General features: G+C 34.1%; 2 protein-coding genes across 3 annotated transcripts; both read right to left on the reverse strand.

Annotated features, from left to right (window-relative positions):
• Positions 1-492: 492 nt before the first annotated feature.
• LOC141519651 (olfactory receptor 4S2) lies at positions 493-1,413 on the reverse strand. Its single transcript, XM_074231828.1, has one exon. It carries the CDS (start codon positions 1,411-1,413, stop codon positions 493-495), a length of 921 nt encoding a protein of 306 aa, XP_074087929.1.
• Positions 1,414-9,077: 7,664 nt separating this feature from the next.
• LOC141519053 (olfactory receptor 4C11-like) lies at positions 9,078-19,476 on the reverse strand. 2 transcript variants are annotated; one of them, XM_074231523.1, is made up of 2 exons: positions 19,035-19,476; positions 9,078-12,560 (listed from the first exon to the last, which is right to left on the reverse strand). In XM_074231523.1, the coding sequence occupies exon 2, from the start codon at positions 12,553-12,555 to the stop codon at positions 11,635-11,637; it is 921 nt and encodes a 306-aa protein (XP_074087624.1). In that variant the 5' UTR covers positions 12,556-12,560; positions 19,035-19,476; the 3' UTR covers positions 9,078-11,634. The 2 variants fall into 2 exon arrangements, with proteins under 2 accessions (XP_074087624.1, XP_074087623.1); XM_074231522.1 differs by lacking the exon at positions 19,035-19,476 and adding an exon at positions 18,819-19,027.
• Positions 19,477-19,911: the final 435 nt, after the last annotated feature.

The following is a 19,911-nucleotide window of genomic DNA, read 5'->3' on the forward strand; positions in this document are numbered from 1 at the left end:
ATCTCTTCCAATTCTGCATTTATGATCCCATGATCCATTCTTAAATTTATATCCCCATGTTGTTCAGTCATTTCAACTATTTGTGACTCTTCATTACTTTATTTTGGGTTTTCTTGGCAAAGTTACTGAAGGGATTAACATTTACTCGTTCAGTTCATCACAAGGATAAGTAACCTGAGAGACTTGTCCAGAGTCATATTACTACTATGTATCTAAGACCAGATTAGAACTCAAGAAGTTGAGAATTCTTGACTCTAGGCCCAACACTTTATCCATTTACTGCCTACCTACTCCATTATCTAATACATAGTAGATAGTTAATACATATTTGTTGACTGGTAGAGAGACAAGAAACTGAAAAAAAAACTTTAAAAAAGAAAAGGGAGAAATGTGATAAAACCAAGGCAAATCTGTCACCTGCAAATCAATGACTTCTGCAATCTTTTTAGAAAGAGTTGAAGGAAACAGTTACTACTATTGTCCCAATTATTTTTATTGAAAGATTTTCCTGCTCCACAACTTCTTCATGGCATTCTTCACCTCTGCATTTCTCAATGTGTAAATCAAGGGGTTTAACATGGGTGTGACAATGGTATAAAATACAGCCACCATCTTATCTTCTGAAAATGTTGTGTCAGGTCGCATATACATAAATGTGCAGGGTCCAAAAAATATAATGACTACAGCTATGTGAGAACCACAGGTGGAGAGCGCTTTGCGCCTGCCTTCAGCTGACTGCTTCCTCAGGGACACTAGGATGACCGTGTAGGAGATTAGCAGGATCACAAAGCTTCCTAGAGCGATGGTTCCACTGTTGGCTGTCACCACAACCCCTACAACATAGGTGTCAGTACAGGCAAGTTTTAGTACAGGGTGAATGTCACAAAAATAGTGATCAATTTCATTGGGGCCACAGAAGGGCAACTGGACCACCAATGCCACTTGGATGATGGAATGGATAAAACCACCCACCCATGTCCCTAGGAGCATTTTATTGCACCTAGCCCGGTCCATGATGGTCATGTAGTGTAAAGGTTTACATATAGCTACATATCTGTCATAGGCCATCACTGTGAGGATAAAGATTTCTGTGCAGCCAAAAAAATGGACCCCGAACAGTTGAATCATGCAGCCTGCATAGCTGATTCTTCTCTGTAATGTCAATAAGTCTGTGATCATCTTGGGGGCTGTGACAGAAGAGTAACAAATGTCTACAAAAGATAAGTAATTTAGGAAGAAATACATGGGAGAATTGGTAAGATTGCCAATGCAGACTGTTGCTATTATGAGTAAATTACCCAGAAGTATTATCGTATAGAAAAAGGTGAACACTACAAAACATATCTTCTCTACGTCTGGATTCTGAGAAAGCCCCCAGAAGATAAATTCAGTCACATTGTTTATGTTCTCCATGGATTTTCTTCATATAGGCACATATCCCAGAAAAAAAAATCAGTCCATCTGAAATGATGTAGAACAATCAATAGCATAAATTAAAATAACAATAATGACCTTTACCAATTTCACTGATGTTTTTTTCCATTGAAATTTCATGTGGTAGGATGTAGAAATTTTATATCTCTTATATATAGAGAAAAATTATGTTACAAACCAATTTATATATAAGATTCTAGATTTAAATCAAGTTACTCTGAGCTCCAATTTATAGATTTTTCCCCATGACTATATAATTATATATATATATATAAGTATATGTATATATTTATATATCACAAAGAGAGAACCAACATGAAATTATTTCCTTTCTGGTTTGAGAACACTTAAGAACCAGAGAAGGCTAAAAGTTGAAATAGATAAAAATTGGTCATGAGATTGTTGTAGTCATGTCAATGCTTCCATAGTTATACATATATATGTATATGTATATATATATATAAATATATATATATATATATATATATATATATATATATATATATATATATATATACACACACACATCAAAGGGAATATGGCCTTGAGCAATGATGACAACTTCAATTCATAGGCTGATAGCTAATGTTAATCTTTTCTGTACAGGATGGATAAAAAAAAGTTAATTAAGTAAACACTTGTGGGCCAAACATTCTCACTAAGAAGACAAAGGGGAAAATAGTACATACCTTCTAAGAGCTTGTATTTTATTGGAGTAGCATATGTAAAGATTAGCAAGTTCAAAAAGTACATAACATATGCAATAATTTTATACTTGAAATCGTGGCAATAATTGGAAGCTCAAGTAAGGTCTCATGCAAAATGTGCTATTTGAACTATTCATTGCAAATGTGGCTAAAGACTTTAAGAAGGAAATGGAAAGAGAACATATCTGGTAAAGGCAGAAGCACACAGGAGATGTAATGTCATTTAAAGAAAACATCAAATTGACTGAAATGTACAAAACCAATCAAAACTATCTAGAATGATAATTTTGAGACAGATTATTACCACTTTTAATTGAAAAATGGAAGAATTCATGTTTTATCTTTGAGATTATCAGGATATTTGGTATCTTCTCAAGTAAGGGAAATTATGCTCAAGTCTGTATCTTAGAAATATCGTTTTGGCACCAGGATAGAGGATAGATGTTAGAAATAGAAGGAAACATGCAATAGCAGTAAGTCATAAGCTTTGTATGACCATCTCAGTGCCAAGTAATACAGGATTTGGAACTGAACTCATGTAGTAATTGTGCCACTGAGGGGAAGGTAACTAATATTAGACATCTTGTGGAGATAAAAATCAACAAAGTTTTACAAGGGATAGAAAATAGGGATCAAGGATATTGAAAAGATGAACAGCTCTATTGTTGCAAATTTGAGAAACTAATAGAATGGAAGTGCCATTTATGAGGTTGTGTGGGTCAGGTAGGTTAAGATAATGAGTTGTCAATTTATTGATTTTGTGATCCATAAGAGATTGCTAAATGGACTGATATAGGTGATATTAGATGGGAAATCATTCGAAAGTTATAAAGTTTTGATGCATAGTTTGGGAAATTATCTATATAGACATAATATTTGAACCCATGGGATCTAGTGAATTCACTCCAAAGGAGAGTGTGATGAACTGAAGGTCCAAGACAAAGCACTGGAATACAGTCTCTCAGATCATTTCAGAAAGGTGAGAGGAGAATCAAGAAGGGATAGTTTTTCCAAAAGTCCAGGGAAGAGACAATAACCAGGAGTAAGGAATTAATCATTCCAAGAGGTGAAAAAGAATGAATGGTAAAAATTAATTGCATATCACAACTAAAAGATGACCTGATGCCCTGAAGACAGCAAACCAGGTTATAAGAATTGGTAAAGTGAGTGAGGGTCAAGGAATTTGAAGTAGTACATTTAAACAAATCTCCTTCTAGAACTTTTTCAAGAGAAGAGAAGACTCTAAGTAGGATCAAATAAGCATTTTGATTGCTTTACTTGTTTTAAATGTGAAGACTAGAAGGAGCAGTTTGAAGGCAACTGATAAGCAACATTGCTTATCTGTTAGATGTCATATCTTCCAAGTGTGTCTATACATACAAACTTAGCCTTAAAATTTTAATATTCTCCTCCAAGAAGAGAAAAAAAATTGGTTTAATAAATTCAACACACACACACACACACACACACACACACACACACACACACACCACATTTGCACAACACAAGCAGAAATATTCCTCTCTGAGAGCCAAAAGGACCTGGGAGAATATCTGGTTGTGCCACACCTATACATAAAAACATAAATACACACTGCATGTTTACATACCACACAAACACAAATATTCAAATCAGAGATAAACACATCTGGGGGACTATCCCAACCCACTTCTGTACCACATACAATTATACAAACAAACATCTATACATTCATATATGTGTGTGTGTGTGTGTGTATTTAAACACAAACTTGAAAATGTAGTCAAATTTTTCAGCATGTATTTAGCAATAGAAACATCAAAGCACCCATACCATAAAATGAACACATATCCTAAAAAAATGCATAACACATCAAAAATTATTCTGATAGATTATCCATCTATGAAGGTAATGAGAATACATACTATTATCTTGATTTTATAGATGGAGAAACTAAGAGTTAGAGAGTTGAAATGATATCCTTACAGCTCTGCAGTCAGTGGTCATAGTTGGAAATTAATATGAATCTGCTGGTTTCAATTCAAGAATCTTTCCTTCACATTTGTTTCCCTTATACTAAAGAATTTGTCATTTATTAACATGAAAATTTAATAAATAAAATGATTAACATTTCTTCTCCCTGCCTGGGAAATACTAAGGTGCCTTGGATGAACCAAGAAGGAGTAGAGGATATTAGAGGATACAGTAGACTGAGTAAATAACTTTTAAAAAGCATTTAATCTGGAGGTAGGAGAAACCTTGCTCATTATTCTTCTCTTCAAGGGGATGCTTCAGGGGACTTTGCGTCTCTAGTTCTCCCCTGTGACATTTGACCTTGTTTCTTGCTGCCTAGGTAACTTCTCCCTGGCTAGGGCCACCTGAGGCCATCTGAAGCAGCATCTCTTTTTCATTCCTTTTGAAGACTACTGAATAAAATTCTTAATTATTCTCGCTACTGCCCAATAGATCACTTTATTCTTTTTTTTAATTCTTTTGATTGATTACAAACCCTCAGGTTATAATATATGTATTATTGAAGTCTTAAACAACTAGTCATGCTTACAAACTCAGGTGTGATGCCTGCTGAATTATGTCATACCTCACTCTGATTATTACACAAGCAAATGACAAGCATAATTTGAAATGTTCTATATTCAATCTATTTGTTCTGTTATTATAGTTTCAGAAATTTTCTCCTTTGCTCCCCTAAAAGATTTAAAATATTATAAAATAGAATTATATAATTGGGAAATATATTTAATATTTTTCTAAATTATTATTTTTTTAATCTGAAGAACTTATAATGAAAAATCCTATACCTCTCCAGAAAAAAATCTGATGAAATCTGAAGATAGTACAAAGTATATTAAGCTTTTTTCTCCTTTTTTGGTCTGTTTATGGCTTTCCTGGAAATGTTTTGCATGAATCTACATGCATATAATCTATATAAATTTGCTGGTCTCAAGAAAGGAAGGGAAGGAAGAGAGAGAAAGAGAATTGGAACTCAAAATTTAAAAAAATGTTAAAAATGTTTCACATGTCTTTAAGAAGTAAAATCATTGAAATAATATCCATTTCTAGTTCAAAATCACTTCATCTCAGAGATGGAAATGACTTTGAAGGTCATTAATTCCAACATATAGCTATTTCCAGTTTCCTCTAAAACATATTAATTTATTTCATCTTAGGTACCTCACCAGAGATTCTCAGGGGTTGGAGTTTCCTTAGTCATTCTGTTTCTTCCTGAGAAAATAGGTCATGACATTATTCCAATGAAGAGGATCATTGGCTAAGAAAATATTGTGTAATCCATATCTTTACTCTCTGTAAAACATCAAAGCCTGTTGTTTCTTACTGACTTGAATGTCTTACTGACAAATTGAATAATAAATTTCTTTTGAAATTCCATGCCTTACTGAATATGAATGGAGGATTTTCCAGTCTTACCATCAGGTATATTTAAATGGATGAAGTAAAACATGAGGGAACTGGCATTCATTCTTCCCTAAGGAATTACTTCTTAACAATTAAAGTTAGCCAACACCTGACTATGATGACCTGAGAGATTTTGAATTTTATTTTACTTGGCAACTTCAAGAAAGTCTAATTTACTCTCAGGTATTTTGTATTGGACATTGTTTTTTTTTCCTAATTGATATTTACTTTTTTCCTAATTCCATGTTACACAAGTTTTTCAGCATTCATCCACATGTATATTTATGTTACATAATTTTTTTTCCACCCTCCCTTCCCACCCCTTTCCCCCTCAGTGGTGAACAGTCTAGTGAACATTGTACATGTTCATTTGTGTTTGACATGTTTACATATTAGTCATTTTCTGTATGAGGAATTAGGACCAAGGGAAAAGAAAGAAAATTATGGGAAAAATTAAGGGAAAAAATGATAAATTTTTAAAAAATGTTTAGAGTGTTCATTCAGATTCTATTTTCATTATTTGTTTGTTTGGTTTTATTTTGTTTTCATCTGGATGGCATGTCCACAACAGATCTCCCAGGGATTGGACATTGTTTCTTAAAGTTTAAAGGAGTCCCTAAAACACTTTTAGTACAGCTATAAAGTTAAAAAATTATATTTAAAAAATTATGATTTTAACTTTTTCAACTTTATATTGTGTGAAGGTAGATTTTCTTCATATATTCCAACCAACACAAGTTATCACTATGTGCTGAATGACAAAGCAGACAGCTTTTTCCCTATTAAACTAGTCATTAAAGAAATTTGGGGGAAAATAACAATATTCTCATTCCTGTTTTTTTAGAAAATAAAGCTTTTTTTACAAATATTATGTTCTCATGAGATAAATTTGTTGCTTTTATATGTAAATAAATAAATAATTTAAATTACAAGTTTTACTTTGTAATACCATAAAAATTGATAGGTACAACCAGTATAAACAGTAGTACTTTAGAGTCCTCAATATTTTATATGAGAGAAAAAGTTCCTGAGACCTGAAAGAAGGAGAACTACTGGCATATGGGGTAATATTTCAAGTTTGGCTTGGCCTAGATTACATGTGAGGTTCCTTGCAACTTTGTGATACTATCAGGCCATTAATGAATCAACCAATAGACAATTATTAAACATCAATCATATGACCAAGTACTGCTGTTAGCACTGGAGATAAAAAGGGAAGAAAAGATTTTAAAATATGACAGATTACAGATTGTTTACGATAGAACATTTCCTGAAAATAAATTCCTTTTTATTTCTGTTTATTTGCTTCTTAATTTAGTTTTACCTTCCTCCATCTATGAGACCTTGGACAAATCATTTTATGTTCTCTAGATTTCAATTTCTTTATCTGTAACAGGAAGAAATTAAATTAGATTTAGTCTAGAAATCTTTTGTTCTATAAATCTGTGATTCTTTGAAAAAATTATATTGGGTGTATTTTTAAGTTAAATAGGCTATTTAGAAATATACTTACAGAAAATAGAAATATTTATCCTCTGTTCTCAAGGGAAGACTCCTAACATCAGGAAAGTGCCCACTCTTGCCTGGCATTGTGTTAAGTATTTTGAAGGCAAAATGATATTTTTCAAATGTCCTCAAAGAAATCACATATTAATGGGCGAGATAATGTGCAAAAATGCCATACAAATTACATACATGATAAATAAGAAACAAATACTAAAGAAAAGACATAAAAATCTAGAGAGATTTGGGAAGGTTTCCTACAGAAGATGAATTTTTCCTGTAACTTAAAGGAAATTAAGGAACCCAAGAGACAGATACGGGGACCAAAGTATTTAAATCATGGGAGATAGAGAGAGATAGAGCCAAAAGAGAAGCCCCTCACTTGGGCAATTGTAAAGAAGTCAGTGTCATTGGACTGAAGAGTGTGGAAGTGGAAGGCAAAAGTAATATATAAGAAAATTGGAAAAGTATATGCAATGAATAGGTAAAGAAGTGTGAAATCCTTTCCGAGCCTTGGACAGTTCTGTGAAGAAACAAAACCTTGTAACAGGAGTGGTGATACTCTATTTTCCCCAAGGCAATAGATGAAACTAGAAATCTGATAGAATGTTGCTTTGCCCCTCACCACTGGTGAGAACCTAATGAAATGGGATGATGTCTTGTGTTTTTTTTAATTCCTCTAAGATACTGGAGACAAGACAGAAGATGTGCAGGACAAGACAGAAAAACATATATTTCTCAACTTTCCACACTACAGGGAAATATCGCTTTTGATACCACAAACTGGTACTTATGACATGGGTATCCAATTTTGGTATAAATACAGAGTCTTAGTATTCTATCAAGATTTTTTCCCATTAAACTCATTAACTAACATTACATTGTCTTGTATTTCATCTGATTAATTTTATTTCATTCTTTTATTTCTGATGATGTCTTTTTTGCCTGCTCAGATTCAGTAATGTGACCATCAAAGAGACTTTTATAGAAGTGACCTACTTTGGCACAGTGGATAAAGTCTGGGACTTATTGTCAGGAAGACCTGATTCTGAATCTTGTCTCAGATGCTAACTAGTTATGTGAAGCTAGTAAAGTTTAAAACAGAAGAAACAAACTGAACTTTCTGCTTTAGTTTCATCAGCAGTAAAATGAGAATAATAGTGATTATTATGATAACATTTCTCATAGCATTTCTTGAATCAAGTGTATTAACATATATAAAATAATTTATAAATCTTATAATTTCTAGCTGTTAATATTATTTAAATTTATTATTATTACTATTATTAGTCACTAAAACAGGTATTCAAGTGGAGTCTATTATGTGAATATAAAGTACAGACCTATGTGCCAATCTGATGATCTCATATCTACAATTGAATTTTCCTTCATTTCAATTGAATTTCAAATCAGAAGATGTCTTCTCACTTCCAGGAAACTAGTAAGGTCAGTAGCAAAATTAACATGAACAATACTTGAATTTTACAGCTTTTTATGGTCTGGACTGATTGAAGCCTTTCTGGAAAATGAAGATCTTTTAACATCAAGCATGGTTTTGGGAATGAAGTAGGTAGAAAGTTGTACAGAAAACTAACCGTATCCCTTGTGTCATCAAATGCCATTCTTCAAAATTTTACTTCTGGGAAATAGATAGGTTATCCCAAAGCTTTTTGAGCTTGGGAATTTTTATAAAACTTTTGGAACTGGGACTTAAGGTGGTTAATAAAGGAATTCTTAATTATCAGGTTTAAAATTTCTTGGACTTGAATGGGACAGCAGTGTGCTGATAATTAACTAGCTCTCTGCCAGAAAAGATACTTATACACAACAGATTTTTAAGTTTAATTTGCAGTAGTAATATTTCTTCCATGGCTTTGTTAAGTACAGATAATCTAAAAAAGAATGAATTGAGATGTGATTTATAGTATTTGGAAATTTATGTAGTTTAACTGCTCATGCTGAAAATTTAATAATATATTATTGTTTGCTTGAGCTAAATTCATTATATCACTGATGGAAACAGGATAGACACAAAGCCACAGTCTTCCCAAAATATGAGACTTTAACACATTACTTTTGACTGTATAGAATTTTAGATTTCAGTGTTAAAGTGGTCTTAAAGATCAGCTGATGCAATAACCGCATTCAATTCCTCCTAATAATCAAATGACACCATGAAAAATATGTGCAATTTTAAATAGAAATGTTTATTGAATTTCATATTTTTGATATGTACTGTGAGTGCATATCACCACATTGCTCCCTAAATTCCCAACCCCATAACTGGCATAAACATGAAGAAACATCACCAAGCATACATGACATCACATCAACATCCAAATATAACGCTCTTAATTGGTTATTTGGTCAATGGGGTGGCTTAGCTAGACCTAGGATGACTCTTCATTCTTCCAAGGCAAGCAAGGGCTATAATTCCATCTGCAGGTGCATTTTCAGGTGACTTTAAAAGGCCTGAAAAGCGAATTCCTTACTGAGTTGAGCCTAAATTCCACAAAATCAAACCTTCTTACCAATACTGAGACTTAGAGGAAAAAAACAATGAAGAATTTTCAATCAAATTTGGGAGGATTGACAGGCAAAGCTTGGCAGTATCAGAGTAGGAAAAACAAGAGGTTTAAGTTGTTCTTCCAACATATACTGACCTTGCGACTCTCCCTCTTTTCTCATGTAGAATTGGCGAAATTTTGATTTGATGGTCGTGAAGTTCCCATCCAAGTCTAAAATATTGATGGCACTTTTATTATTCCCTCTAGTTCTTGTAACGACATTCTCCTCTGTATATGGAATGGTTTTTAGAATTATCACAATATCAAATGCTAGTTGGTCAGTTCATAAGTAACATATACACCAAACCTTATCCTCCACTCTTATACAACAAACATTTTAAACTTTGTGCTTATGCAATTTTTATTTATTTTATAGTTTGTTTTAGTAGGCAATATGGGGAAGAGAAAGGAATGACCTTTCATTCTTTTTTTTAAATGATATCACGCAAACTTTTATTCTCCCAGAAGTACATTTTGTTACATGGTACACAAACCATTTTTTCCTTAAATCTTCACATTGACGTAAATTCACATTGTATCTGGTATCATCCCTTTGGCGAATCTCATAATTTGACTGGCAACTAGACTCAATTTTCCAGGTCCAATGTTGCATTTTCAAAGTTAGACAGAAGCAAATTAGAGATTAAACTATTGAAGCCAACCAGATACCAAAACAGTACAAGAGCAGCTCATGAATGCAAAATAAAATAATTACATTGCATTCTAAGAATGACTTCCTACCATCTATCATGGAGAAAGCATTAATGCTTCTCTGACCACTCTCCAGGGAAGCCCTTGCAGAACATCATTTTCCTTTCTAGATCCAAGGAATAGTTTGCTATCACTTTATCAATTTAGCTTCTTTTTGCAAGACTTTGCCACCTGCCAGTAAACGCTTCAACCAAAGGTATCAAGAATGGGGCAACCAGAGCTTAGCCACAAATAGCCATCCCAGTCTTATATTCTTTCAACACTCTAGAAATAATCAAACCTGGCAATTTGTTAGCAGCACCAACAGGTTCTTATTGCCACTGTGCTATCTTTCATAAAAGAAATTAGAAAAAAGAAAAGAAAAATCAGTTCAACAAAATGAACCCTAATCTCAAACATGGTTGCAATTACATACACTATTCCTCAACCCCAAACCCCAACTGGGGAGTGAGCATCACAGATAGGAAAAGATCAGAGATTTAGGACTGGAAAGACAGGGAGATGCCAAGTAACCCAATCTCTCATTTTGGACCAGCAGTGAAGTTAAGTCACTTGCCCAAGGTCACACAGGCACCAACAACATAACGGGGGAAACCACCTTTCTTGAGAAGAGAGGTTAATCTCTATTTACATTATAAATAATGATTCTTAAAAGAGAAAATTTTTCTATCAGTAATCAGGCAACTCAAGGAATACCCACAGACAGTGAGAGGAAAAGAGCATCACCCAACCCCACCATAACAGAAACTGATATGTTCCACCTTAACTTTCAAAAACAGTAGAGAGAGAGAGAGAGAGAGAGAGAGAGAGAGAGAGAGAGAGAGAGAGAGAATCAAAGACAGACAGTCTTGATTTAAGAAATTTTGTCCCTGAATAGAATCATCTCATATAGCTTATCCATCTCTCCCTCATCTGTTCCTTGTTCAGACTCTAATATTACATTGCTGGAGAGAGAGAGAGAGAGAGAGAGAGAGAGAGAGAGAGAGAGAGAGAGAGAGGACATAAACAGAGAAAGAGACAAAGAAAGAGGGAAATCCATGGTGGACTTCAATTTCCAACCATACCACATGGTGTCTCATATCCCTGTTTAACTGACACTGGCATTAGGACTATCAAGGTCAATCTCCCAGCTTTTAAGTAGATCTGGATACAAAGTCAGTGACATAAAGTTGTGAATATTGCTATTTGATTTTCAAAATTATTCTCAGGTATGCCTCCTCATGGTGAAAACAAATCCTTTATCTTCATATGGAGCTGAATTAGGTTTTTCATATACTGTTTGCTAGGTGGTCACTCATCTAAGATCCTACGAATCTCCTCCATAACTTCTTCATGGCATCTTTTACATCCTTGTTCCTCAGAGTATATATTAAAGGGTTGAGTAAGGGGGTGCCAATTGTGTAAAATACAGACACCAACTTGTCCACAGGGAATGTGGTTGGGGGTCGAGTGTATATGAATATGCAGGGTACAAAGAAGATAATGACCACAATGATAAGGGAACTACAGGTAGATAAGGCTTTACACTTCCCTTCTGAGCTGTGATTTCTCAGGGAATACAGGATAACAATGTAGGATATGATCAGTAATGCAAAGCTCACCATACATATAACTCCACTATTAGAGATAATGAGGAGATTTACCACATATGTGTCTGTGCAGGCTAGTCTCAACAGCGGTTGCAAGTCAAAGAAATAATGGTCAATCCAATTGGGACCACAAAAGGGCAAACTTAAGACAAGAAAGATTTGGGCAGTGGAGTGGATACATGAGCCCACCCAGGCCAAGCATACCAATATGCCACAGACCCTGCGACTTATAATAGTAGAATAGCGCAGTGCTTTACAGATGGCCACATAACGGTCATAGGCCATGAGGACGAGGAGGAAAATCTCCATGCAGCCAAAAAAATGGGCTGCAAATACTTGAGTCATACAATCATTGAAAGAGATGGTCTGATTCCCGGAAACACTGTCTCTGATGAGTCTGGGGGCGGTCGTAGTAGAAAAGCAGGCATCTGCAAAGGACAAATAGGAAAGGAAGTAGTACATAGGGGATCCAAGCGCAGGACTGGTCTTGATGGTCACAGCAATAAGTATGTTTCCCAAAATAGTTGCAAGGTAGAAAACAAAGAAAATAGCAAATACTATTTTCCGCATTTTTGGATCCTGCGTCAGTCCAAGGAGAACAAATTCGGTCACATTGGTCTGTATTTTCATGATTTCTGTGAATAGAGGAAGGATCCGAATGAGAATTACCGATAGGAAAAAGTTCAAAGGGAAGCATCATGAAAACAAATTCAATTGAACAAATACTTTAAGATATTCCTAATTACCAGCTTAGAACCAGGGTTTCATTGTGGGAAGAATAAAGGCTTTGGGCTAAGAAAGAAACATGTTCACATCATGTGAGTAAAACACTGAAGCTCTTAATTCACTAAGCAATTCTCCAAATGACATGGTATTAGAAAAAAATACTACATTTGGAGTCAGAGGGACTGGGCTTAAGTACTACCTATATCAGTAATTGCTTTTACACGATTAGACCAATCAATTAATTTTCTGTTTCCTAGTTTACTCATATATAAAAAGAGGGGATTTTCGTTGATTCCTTCCTTAAATTCATAAATGTATAATACTATTCTTATGACCTTATTAGCAATTGATAATATGCATTGTTTAAATTAGGTTATATGCTGGTGTTTCACTGCACTGTTGAAATAACAGGTATGGATTAAAAGAAATGTATGAAAAGGGGCAGCTAGGTGGCATATTGGATAAAGCACTGGCCCTGTGGTCAGTAGTACCTGGGTTCAAATCCAGTTACAGACACTTAATAATTACCCAGCTGTGTGGCCTTGGGCAAGCCACTTAACCTCATTTGCCTTGTAAAATAAAAAAAAAAAACAACTAAAAAATGAAACATTTGAAGGCCTTGTGAAAAGCCATCCCTGTCCTCCCAGAGTTTACTTTATAGATAGGAAATGTAACACATTCACAATGCACTAAATACAACACATACACAACATAATACAAATCGTTTTAAAAGTCAAACATACTAATAACTGACAGATATTTACTAGAAGTTACATAGGAATTCTTTGTGACAGAAAAGAGGATGGAATGTATTCCAAATGTAAGAATGAACTATGGAAATGCAGGGATAATGGGAGAATATGGAAAGTCAAACAGAAGGAAATAAATCTCAGCATTGATATTAATATAATTAATTGTATTCTTCAAATGCACAGTTGACTTGGCCTTAGAGAGAAGAAGACAGCCAGAATCTATCACTTTCCATATTGTAAATTCCAGATATTTGGTGGTCAAAGTTTTAAGATTGTTCTAACAATCAATGTCATCATATGTTTATGTGAATTTATGTTAACCTTTCACACACACAGACATGCGTGGACATGCTACCCAAGTCATAGAGCTAGAATGTGTCAGAAACAAGAATTGAACTCAACTTTTTCATAACATAAAGTTCAATAGTGAGTCAAGTCTCAGAGTCAGCTAGATCAGGGTTCTAATATTTTTGATATATTTAAACTGTGTAACCAAGGGCAAATCATTATCCTCTCAGACCCCCAGCAACTCTCTAAAGTGATTTACCAAATACAAAAAATATAAGGTGCTTCTACATAGAAAAGACTTGTTACTGCTGAAATCACAAGTCTGCTTATAAAATAAAAACAACTTGATATATATATATATATAAAACTATATATTTATATACATATATATACATATACATACACATATACATACACATACACATATACATATACATATACATATACGTATACATATATATATTAACATAAATTCTGCAGTACACCTTTTTTCTCAAGGAAAGTTTCTCTCTGAAGTAAGTCTGAAGTTCTGAGTTCTGATCTGTCATTTACTATGTATTTGATATTAGTCAAGGTTTTAATCTCTATGTGTTCCAGTTTCATCAAAATGTAATAACACATGAGCAAATAGATTTCAAAGGCACCATTCAATACTCCAAATCTATAATCCCACTTAATTATATTAATCTAAGGCCAGTTAAAATAATTATCTTTAATCATTAATCACTTCATTTCTCTGTTTAAAATATTGAATCCAAATTTTCCTAAAAACCGAAAAAAACAGATTGAATGAAAGGTTTCTTATGGATTAATATTCCAAGGAGGAATGTTACATTCAAGAGAGGAAGGGAAAAAAGGAAGGAAGGAAGTAACGTAATGAAGGAAGGAAGAGAGAGAGAGAGAGAGAGAGAGAGAGAGAGAGAGAGAGAGAGAGAGAGAAAGGGAGACAGAGAATGAGAGAAAGAGAGAGATAAAGAAAGGGAGAGAATGGCAGAAAGATGGACGTTGGGATGGTAGGAAGGAAGCAAGGAAGTGAGAAAGAGAAAGCGAGAAAAATGAAGGTAAGTAAAGAAGCAGGGAGAAGGAAGGAAAGAATGGGGGAGGAAGGGAGGGAGGGAAAAAGAAGAAATGAAGGAAAGAATGGAGAAAAGGAGGCAAGAAAGAAAGAAAGAAAGGAAAAATGGAAAGAAAAAGGCTAGAACAGAAAGGAATAGTAATAGAGAGGAAGGGAGGGAGAAGAGATTTGTTCCAAATAGAAGAATGTGATGGGGCAGCTAGGTGGCATTTGGGGCACCTAGGTGGCCTAGTGGATAAAGCACCGGCCTTGGAGGCAGGAGTACCTGGGTTCAAATCCAGCCTCAGACACTTAATATAATTACCTAGCTGTGTGGCCTTGGGCAAGCCACTTAACCCCCTTTTCCTTTAAAAAAAAAAAGGAATGTGGGTAAAAGGAAAAAAAAAAGATTTGGAAGATAGAAGCAGAGAGATCAAATTGTAAAAATAAAAAGGATAATAGGTATAGTTTGCAAGTGAAAATTTTGTTCAAGTATCTTTTCTTTTAATTTGTACCTTGTTTGTTGTCATTGTGGGTTTATTTTACACAGTGTTATAAAGATTAGGCAGCTACTTCAGGCTCACATGCTTAGTCCTCTCTCCTGACCAAGTTGGAGTTACTTAAGGTTAGGTATCGCTGTATTAGCAGTGAAGGAAACAGAAAATCTATGGATAAAGGGACAGACACTTTGCCTATTCATTTTTCCTACCTTCAAATATCCCAGTCATCATCTCCCACATAATTGTTCAGCTGCTAGAAGGTGTTATATTTATTGTTTACTATTATCTCTTGATTTTTTGTTAATCAGCAAGAATACAGACTCAAAAGAGTGGTGGAGGGCCAATTAGGGGACATGACTTTTTAAAGTAACTCACCCATGGGACCTAAGATGGATCTCTCAATCTCTCTGAGTCCCAGTTTCCCCATCTGCAAATGAGAAAGCTTCACCAGATGATTTCAAACATCTCTTCTAGCTTCAAATTTGTGATCCTATGAATTTAGCTGGGGACCTGTTCTTAGTTATTGCAACAATCAAACTGCTGGACTATTTGATTTTCCTTTTCCTTTTTCTTTCAGTATCTGCTCATTTTTTACCTTTCTTTCTTCTCCTCACCCATTTTCAGAGTTCCTCTTATATCTTTCTTTGTTCATATATTTACACACATATGCATGCATACAAACACACACACATATGTATATATATAGAAAGAGGAGGGAGAGCAATATATAGAAAAGGGTAGAGAGAAAGAAAGAAAGAAACGGACAGAAAGACAGAGACAGAGCTAGAAACAAAGAGACAGAGACAGAGACAGATCCTTTGAGATATATGGTTGCAGAGATGCATACATACATACAGATAAATTTTTTCTATTCTCCACTTTAGTCCCCGCAATCCTTTCAGTAAATTAAGAATTTATACATTGTTAAATATTCATTAGGTAAAATATGATGTACCTTGTTCTCTATCTGAAAGGAAAATGAAAATGCTTGTACACATGTAAATATATATGTATATCTTTTACATGTATGTTCTATATATATATATGTATTGCATACAGAATTTATATGCATTGTAGTGATTTAATTAGAGAAGGTATCATCACTTTTATTGCATATACATTTTGGAGGAATTGAGGCATAATTAGACTAAGTAATTTAAATTGCTCCTCAATTGAGTTAGCAGATTCAAGAATCCCCGAGTATTCTCCCAGATTCATAGTATTTCCTCTGTATCACAGCGTTTCAGAAAAGAGAGCATTTGTGATTCTCCAATTCCATTTCAGAGAAAGGCATCATTAGCAAAGGCAGAGGTACTTGGCAAAAGCAATATCTGCCCCCATTAATATTCCCAAAACAAGTTTATTTCTGTTTTAAAGATTCTGTGTTTTTAGTAGATTTTCAATAAATATTTTATGCTTCCCAAACTAATTCAGGAAGGAAAGATTTTATCTATTTGATATCACAGATACACAGAAAATTAAATGAAATAAAAGACATAAGGGAAAAAATACACTTACAATTTTCATTTTTAGTTACTTGTAAGAACTAGAATATTTCTACTCATTTTCCTTTAAATTGGAGAATAGGGAACCCCAAAACTATAAACAAAACCATATTTTGGTGAAAGGAGGGAGAGGATGAAGAATGTTTACATACATACACATGTGTGTTTGTATGTATAGATTTACATGCATATACATATGAATATTGTGTGCGTACATCACCCTATCTCATATATATGTATATGTGTATGCATGCCTGTGTGCTTCAACAAAGGAAGATAGAGAGAGGAACCACCCTGAAAACAGATAAAAAGAAGAAAGTGAGAAACGGGAAAACATAGGTAAGCCCTGAAAGATAAGGTAAAAGGAAAATCAAATAATCCAGGGAGTTTGATTGTTGAAGTAACTAAGTACAATTCTGTAGCTAAGTTGACAAATTTAGGATCACAAATTGAAAGCTGAAAGGAATATTTTGAAACATCTAGTGTATCTTTCTCATTTGCAGATAGGGAAAATAAAGATTAGAGATTAAGGAATCCATACTATATCAAAAAATATTTTATAAAGACTTTTAAAAGTCAATTAGTCCTCCAACCCTCTTTTGAGACTGTAGTCTTGCTGACTAAAAAAGTCATCTCTAAGTAGAATGTGCTTTGATATTTCCTGGATTTAAAAAGAATTAATAAGTAAAACATCTTCCGTCAGCTGGGCAATTGCCTAGAGGAGACGGTGACAGGTATGTTTGGAGGTAGTAAAATAAGAATAGGAAAATTATGCATTTCTTTATATGTATGAATTCACACATGTGCACACATGTATAGTATACTTCGCAAAATCCATATGTTGTCAAATGTGTGTGCATTTTGCAAGCATGAAGAAGAAAAAAGCAAAGAAGAAGGAAAGTATACATATACAAAGACAGATAAAAACAGCAAAGTTATAGAGTCAGAGGAAGGCAAAGGAAGATTGAGAGAAGCAGAGGAATTCCATCTCTATTCAGGAACATTAAATTATTTGATGTCAGCAAATTACAGTTATTCAGAAAACTAGTAAAATACGTTCTTTCTTTGATAAGATAATTTTTTCTAAATCATTGCTTCCGCCGTTCTCTCCCTTTTCCAATCTTTCAATGATTTGTTGTTATTTATGAAATAGAGATTCTGGTTTTGCATTCTCGATTTTTATTTTCCTTTACATCCTATGTTCTACTTTTACCTTTATATAGATAAATAAATGCAGGCAGGCAAGTCTTCCCAGTGTGACATTAACCTATGAAATGACAAAATTAGGAAGAAATAGAGAATAAGTGGTATTTAAACCAAAGATAGAATTTTAAATAGGAAAATGGTGAATACTATAGAAAGGGGGGAAAAGTCTCTAATTAGAGGGCTCAGGAAAAAAGAAACTGATGAGGAAAAGTGATTTTAAATATGCTATTAAGGAATATTTTGAGCTTTCTGTATCTCCTTTTTATAATTAGGTACTCTAAGCCTGAAGCACAGTAAAAGAGAATTGCCCCTAAATAGTTATTTGGAGATTACAACTTTGAACTACTTTTCTGTCCCCAAAGCATCACCAAAGGGTCAAAGGTGACAAGAAAGGGCAACAAAAAGAGAATAATCAATCCATGAAAACACATACATCTCCCTCTAACTCCTTTAGTTTCTGAAGCAAATATAGTTATATGGGAAAATGATCTTGACTGTGGAGATTGATACACTAAATAATTACTCCACAAAGCCAAAATTGACATTTCTGTGTCAACTATATCTATAAGTCATCTCTTCATCATCATCATATTTTTCTATGGATTCAACAATATAGATGATATGCTTATAAGACATAAGGCAATATAAATGTCACTAACAGCATACTAAGAATTTAACTTTATGTTGCCTTTTAATCAATTAAAAACAACAACAAGATTTTTTTTATCTATTTCTGCATTGGTTGGTAAAATACTGAACAAAGAGAATGAGAGCTCGATAGCATTTAATCCCAGCATTATTTTTCTGCACACCTGCAAGAAATATGATTAAAAATTTAATAAGAATAATGATGATAACTCACACTTTCCTCTTAGTCCTCTTTGTTAGCAGTAAACGTTCGCTGATTTAGGGTCACAGATGGAATTGTGAACCAGATCTGTGAATTCTGGAAGTGTTTGCATAGACTTCTGTTGTCCCAAAAGACAAATGTGCACATATTTATGCTCTCAGGGACAGTATTGACACTACTGCAGTAAGAGTAAGGAGTAGAAAAATATAAAAAAAATTCAAAACTCACACAGTCACTTTTGCAAAATAAGTCATTTCGAGTCTTCCATTTGCCAGGTCTAAGCTGCTTAGTAGAAAAATCCGAAGTTCTTCAGAAGTTGCAACTTCTGTCTGTTCCAAAAATAGAAACCAAAAAGTTTTCTACAATCTGGGATCACTGCCCAGTCCTTGTCCTCAGGCTCCTTTCCAAAAGAGATGCTAAAATAGATTCTTATTCTTGCTAGGATAGGAACTGAGACTATTTTTCTGATCACATCTTAAAATTTCTACAAGAACCAAAGGTTTTTTGGAACTCAGGTAGTGACAACTCCGGGGCCCCATCCCTCTCTCACCCCAAGCTCCTTATCCACTCCTATCCTTAGAGCTAACTGTCTCTTCTGGTCAATCAAGTATTTATAGTAATTGCATCAAAGTTTATGAACTTGGAGAATAAACTTTCAAACTCCAAGGGACTGAGGGACATCACTTACAGCAAGAAATAATTAACTCAACTTTTGCAACTTCAGATTGTGCCAGAGCTGCCTTTACCTGGGAAAAAAATCATAAAGGAAAGAAATTGGGTCTTCAATGACTCTCTCATCTCTGGTAAGAAGCATTCCCCTTATAAATGTCATTATTAGAAGGACATATACTGAATTCTGAAAGGTTTCTTTTCAGTAGCCTCAGAGTTTCTTCAGGTAAAGTCAAAAAATTATATGGGCTACTGTGTGTTAGAAAATGAACTAAGGAGTGGTTATGAAAATTAAAAAAAAAAAACTTTCTTCGCAAAACACTTAGGGAGAGAAAAATCTGTCTATTTCCTGTTTTGAAAACTTATTTCCAAATATTTCATATGTAATAAAATATTGATAATTGTGTTTTTCCCCCTCATATTTTCCCCTTACATA

Source organism: Macrotis lagotis, chromosome 3, assembly GCF_037893015.1.
Source record: "Macrotis lagotis isolate mMagLag1 chromosome 3, bilby.v1.9.chrom.fasta, whole genome shotgun sequence".
Lineage (NCBI taxonomy): Eukaryota > Metazoa > Chordata > Mammalia > Peramelemorphia > Peramelidae > Macrotis > Macrotis lagotis.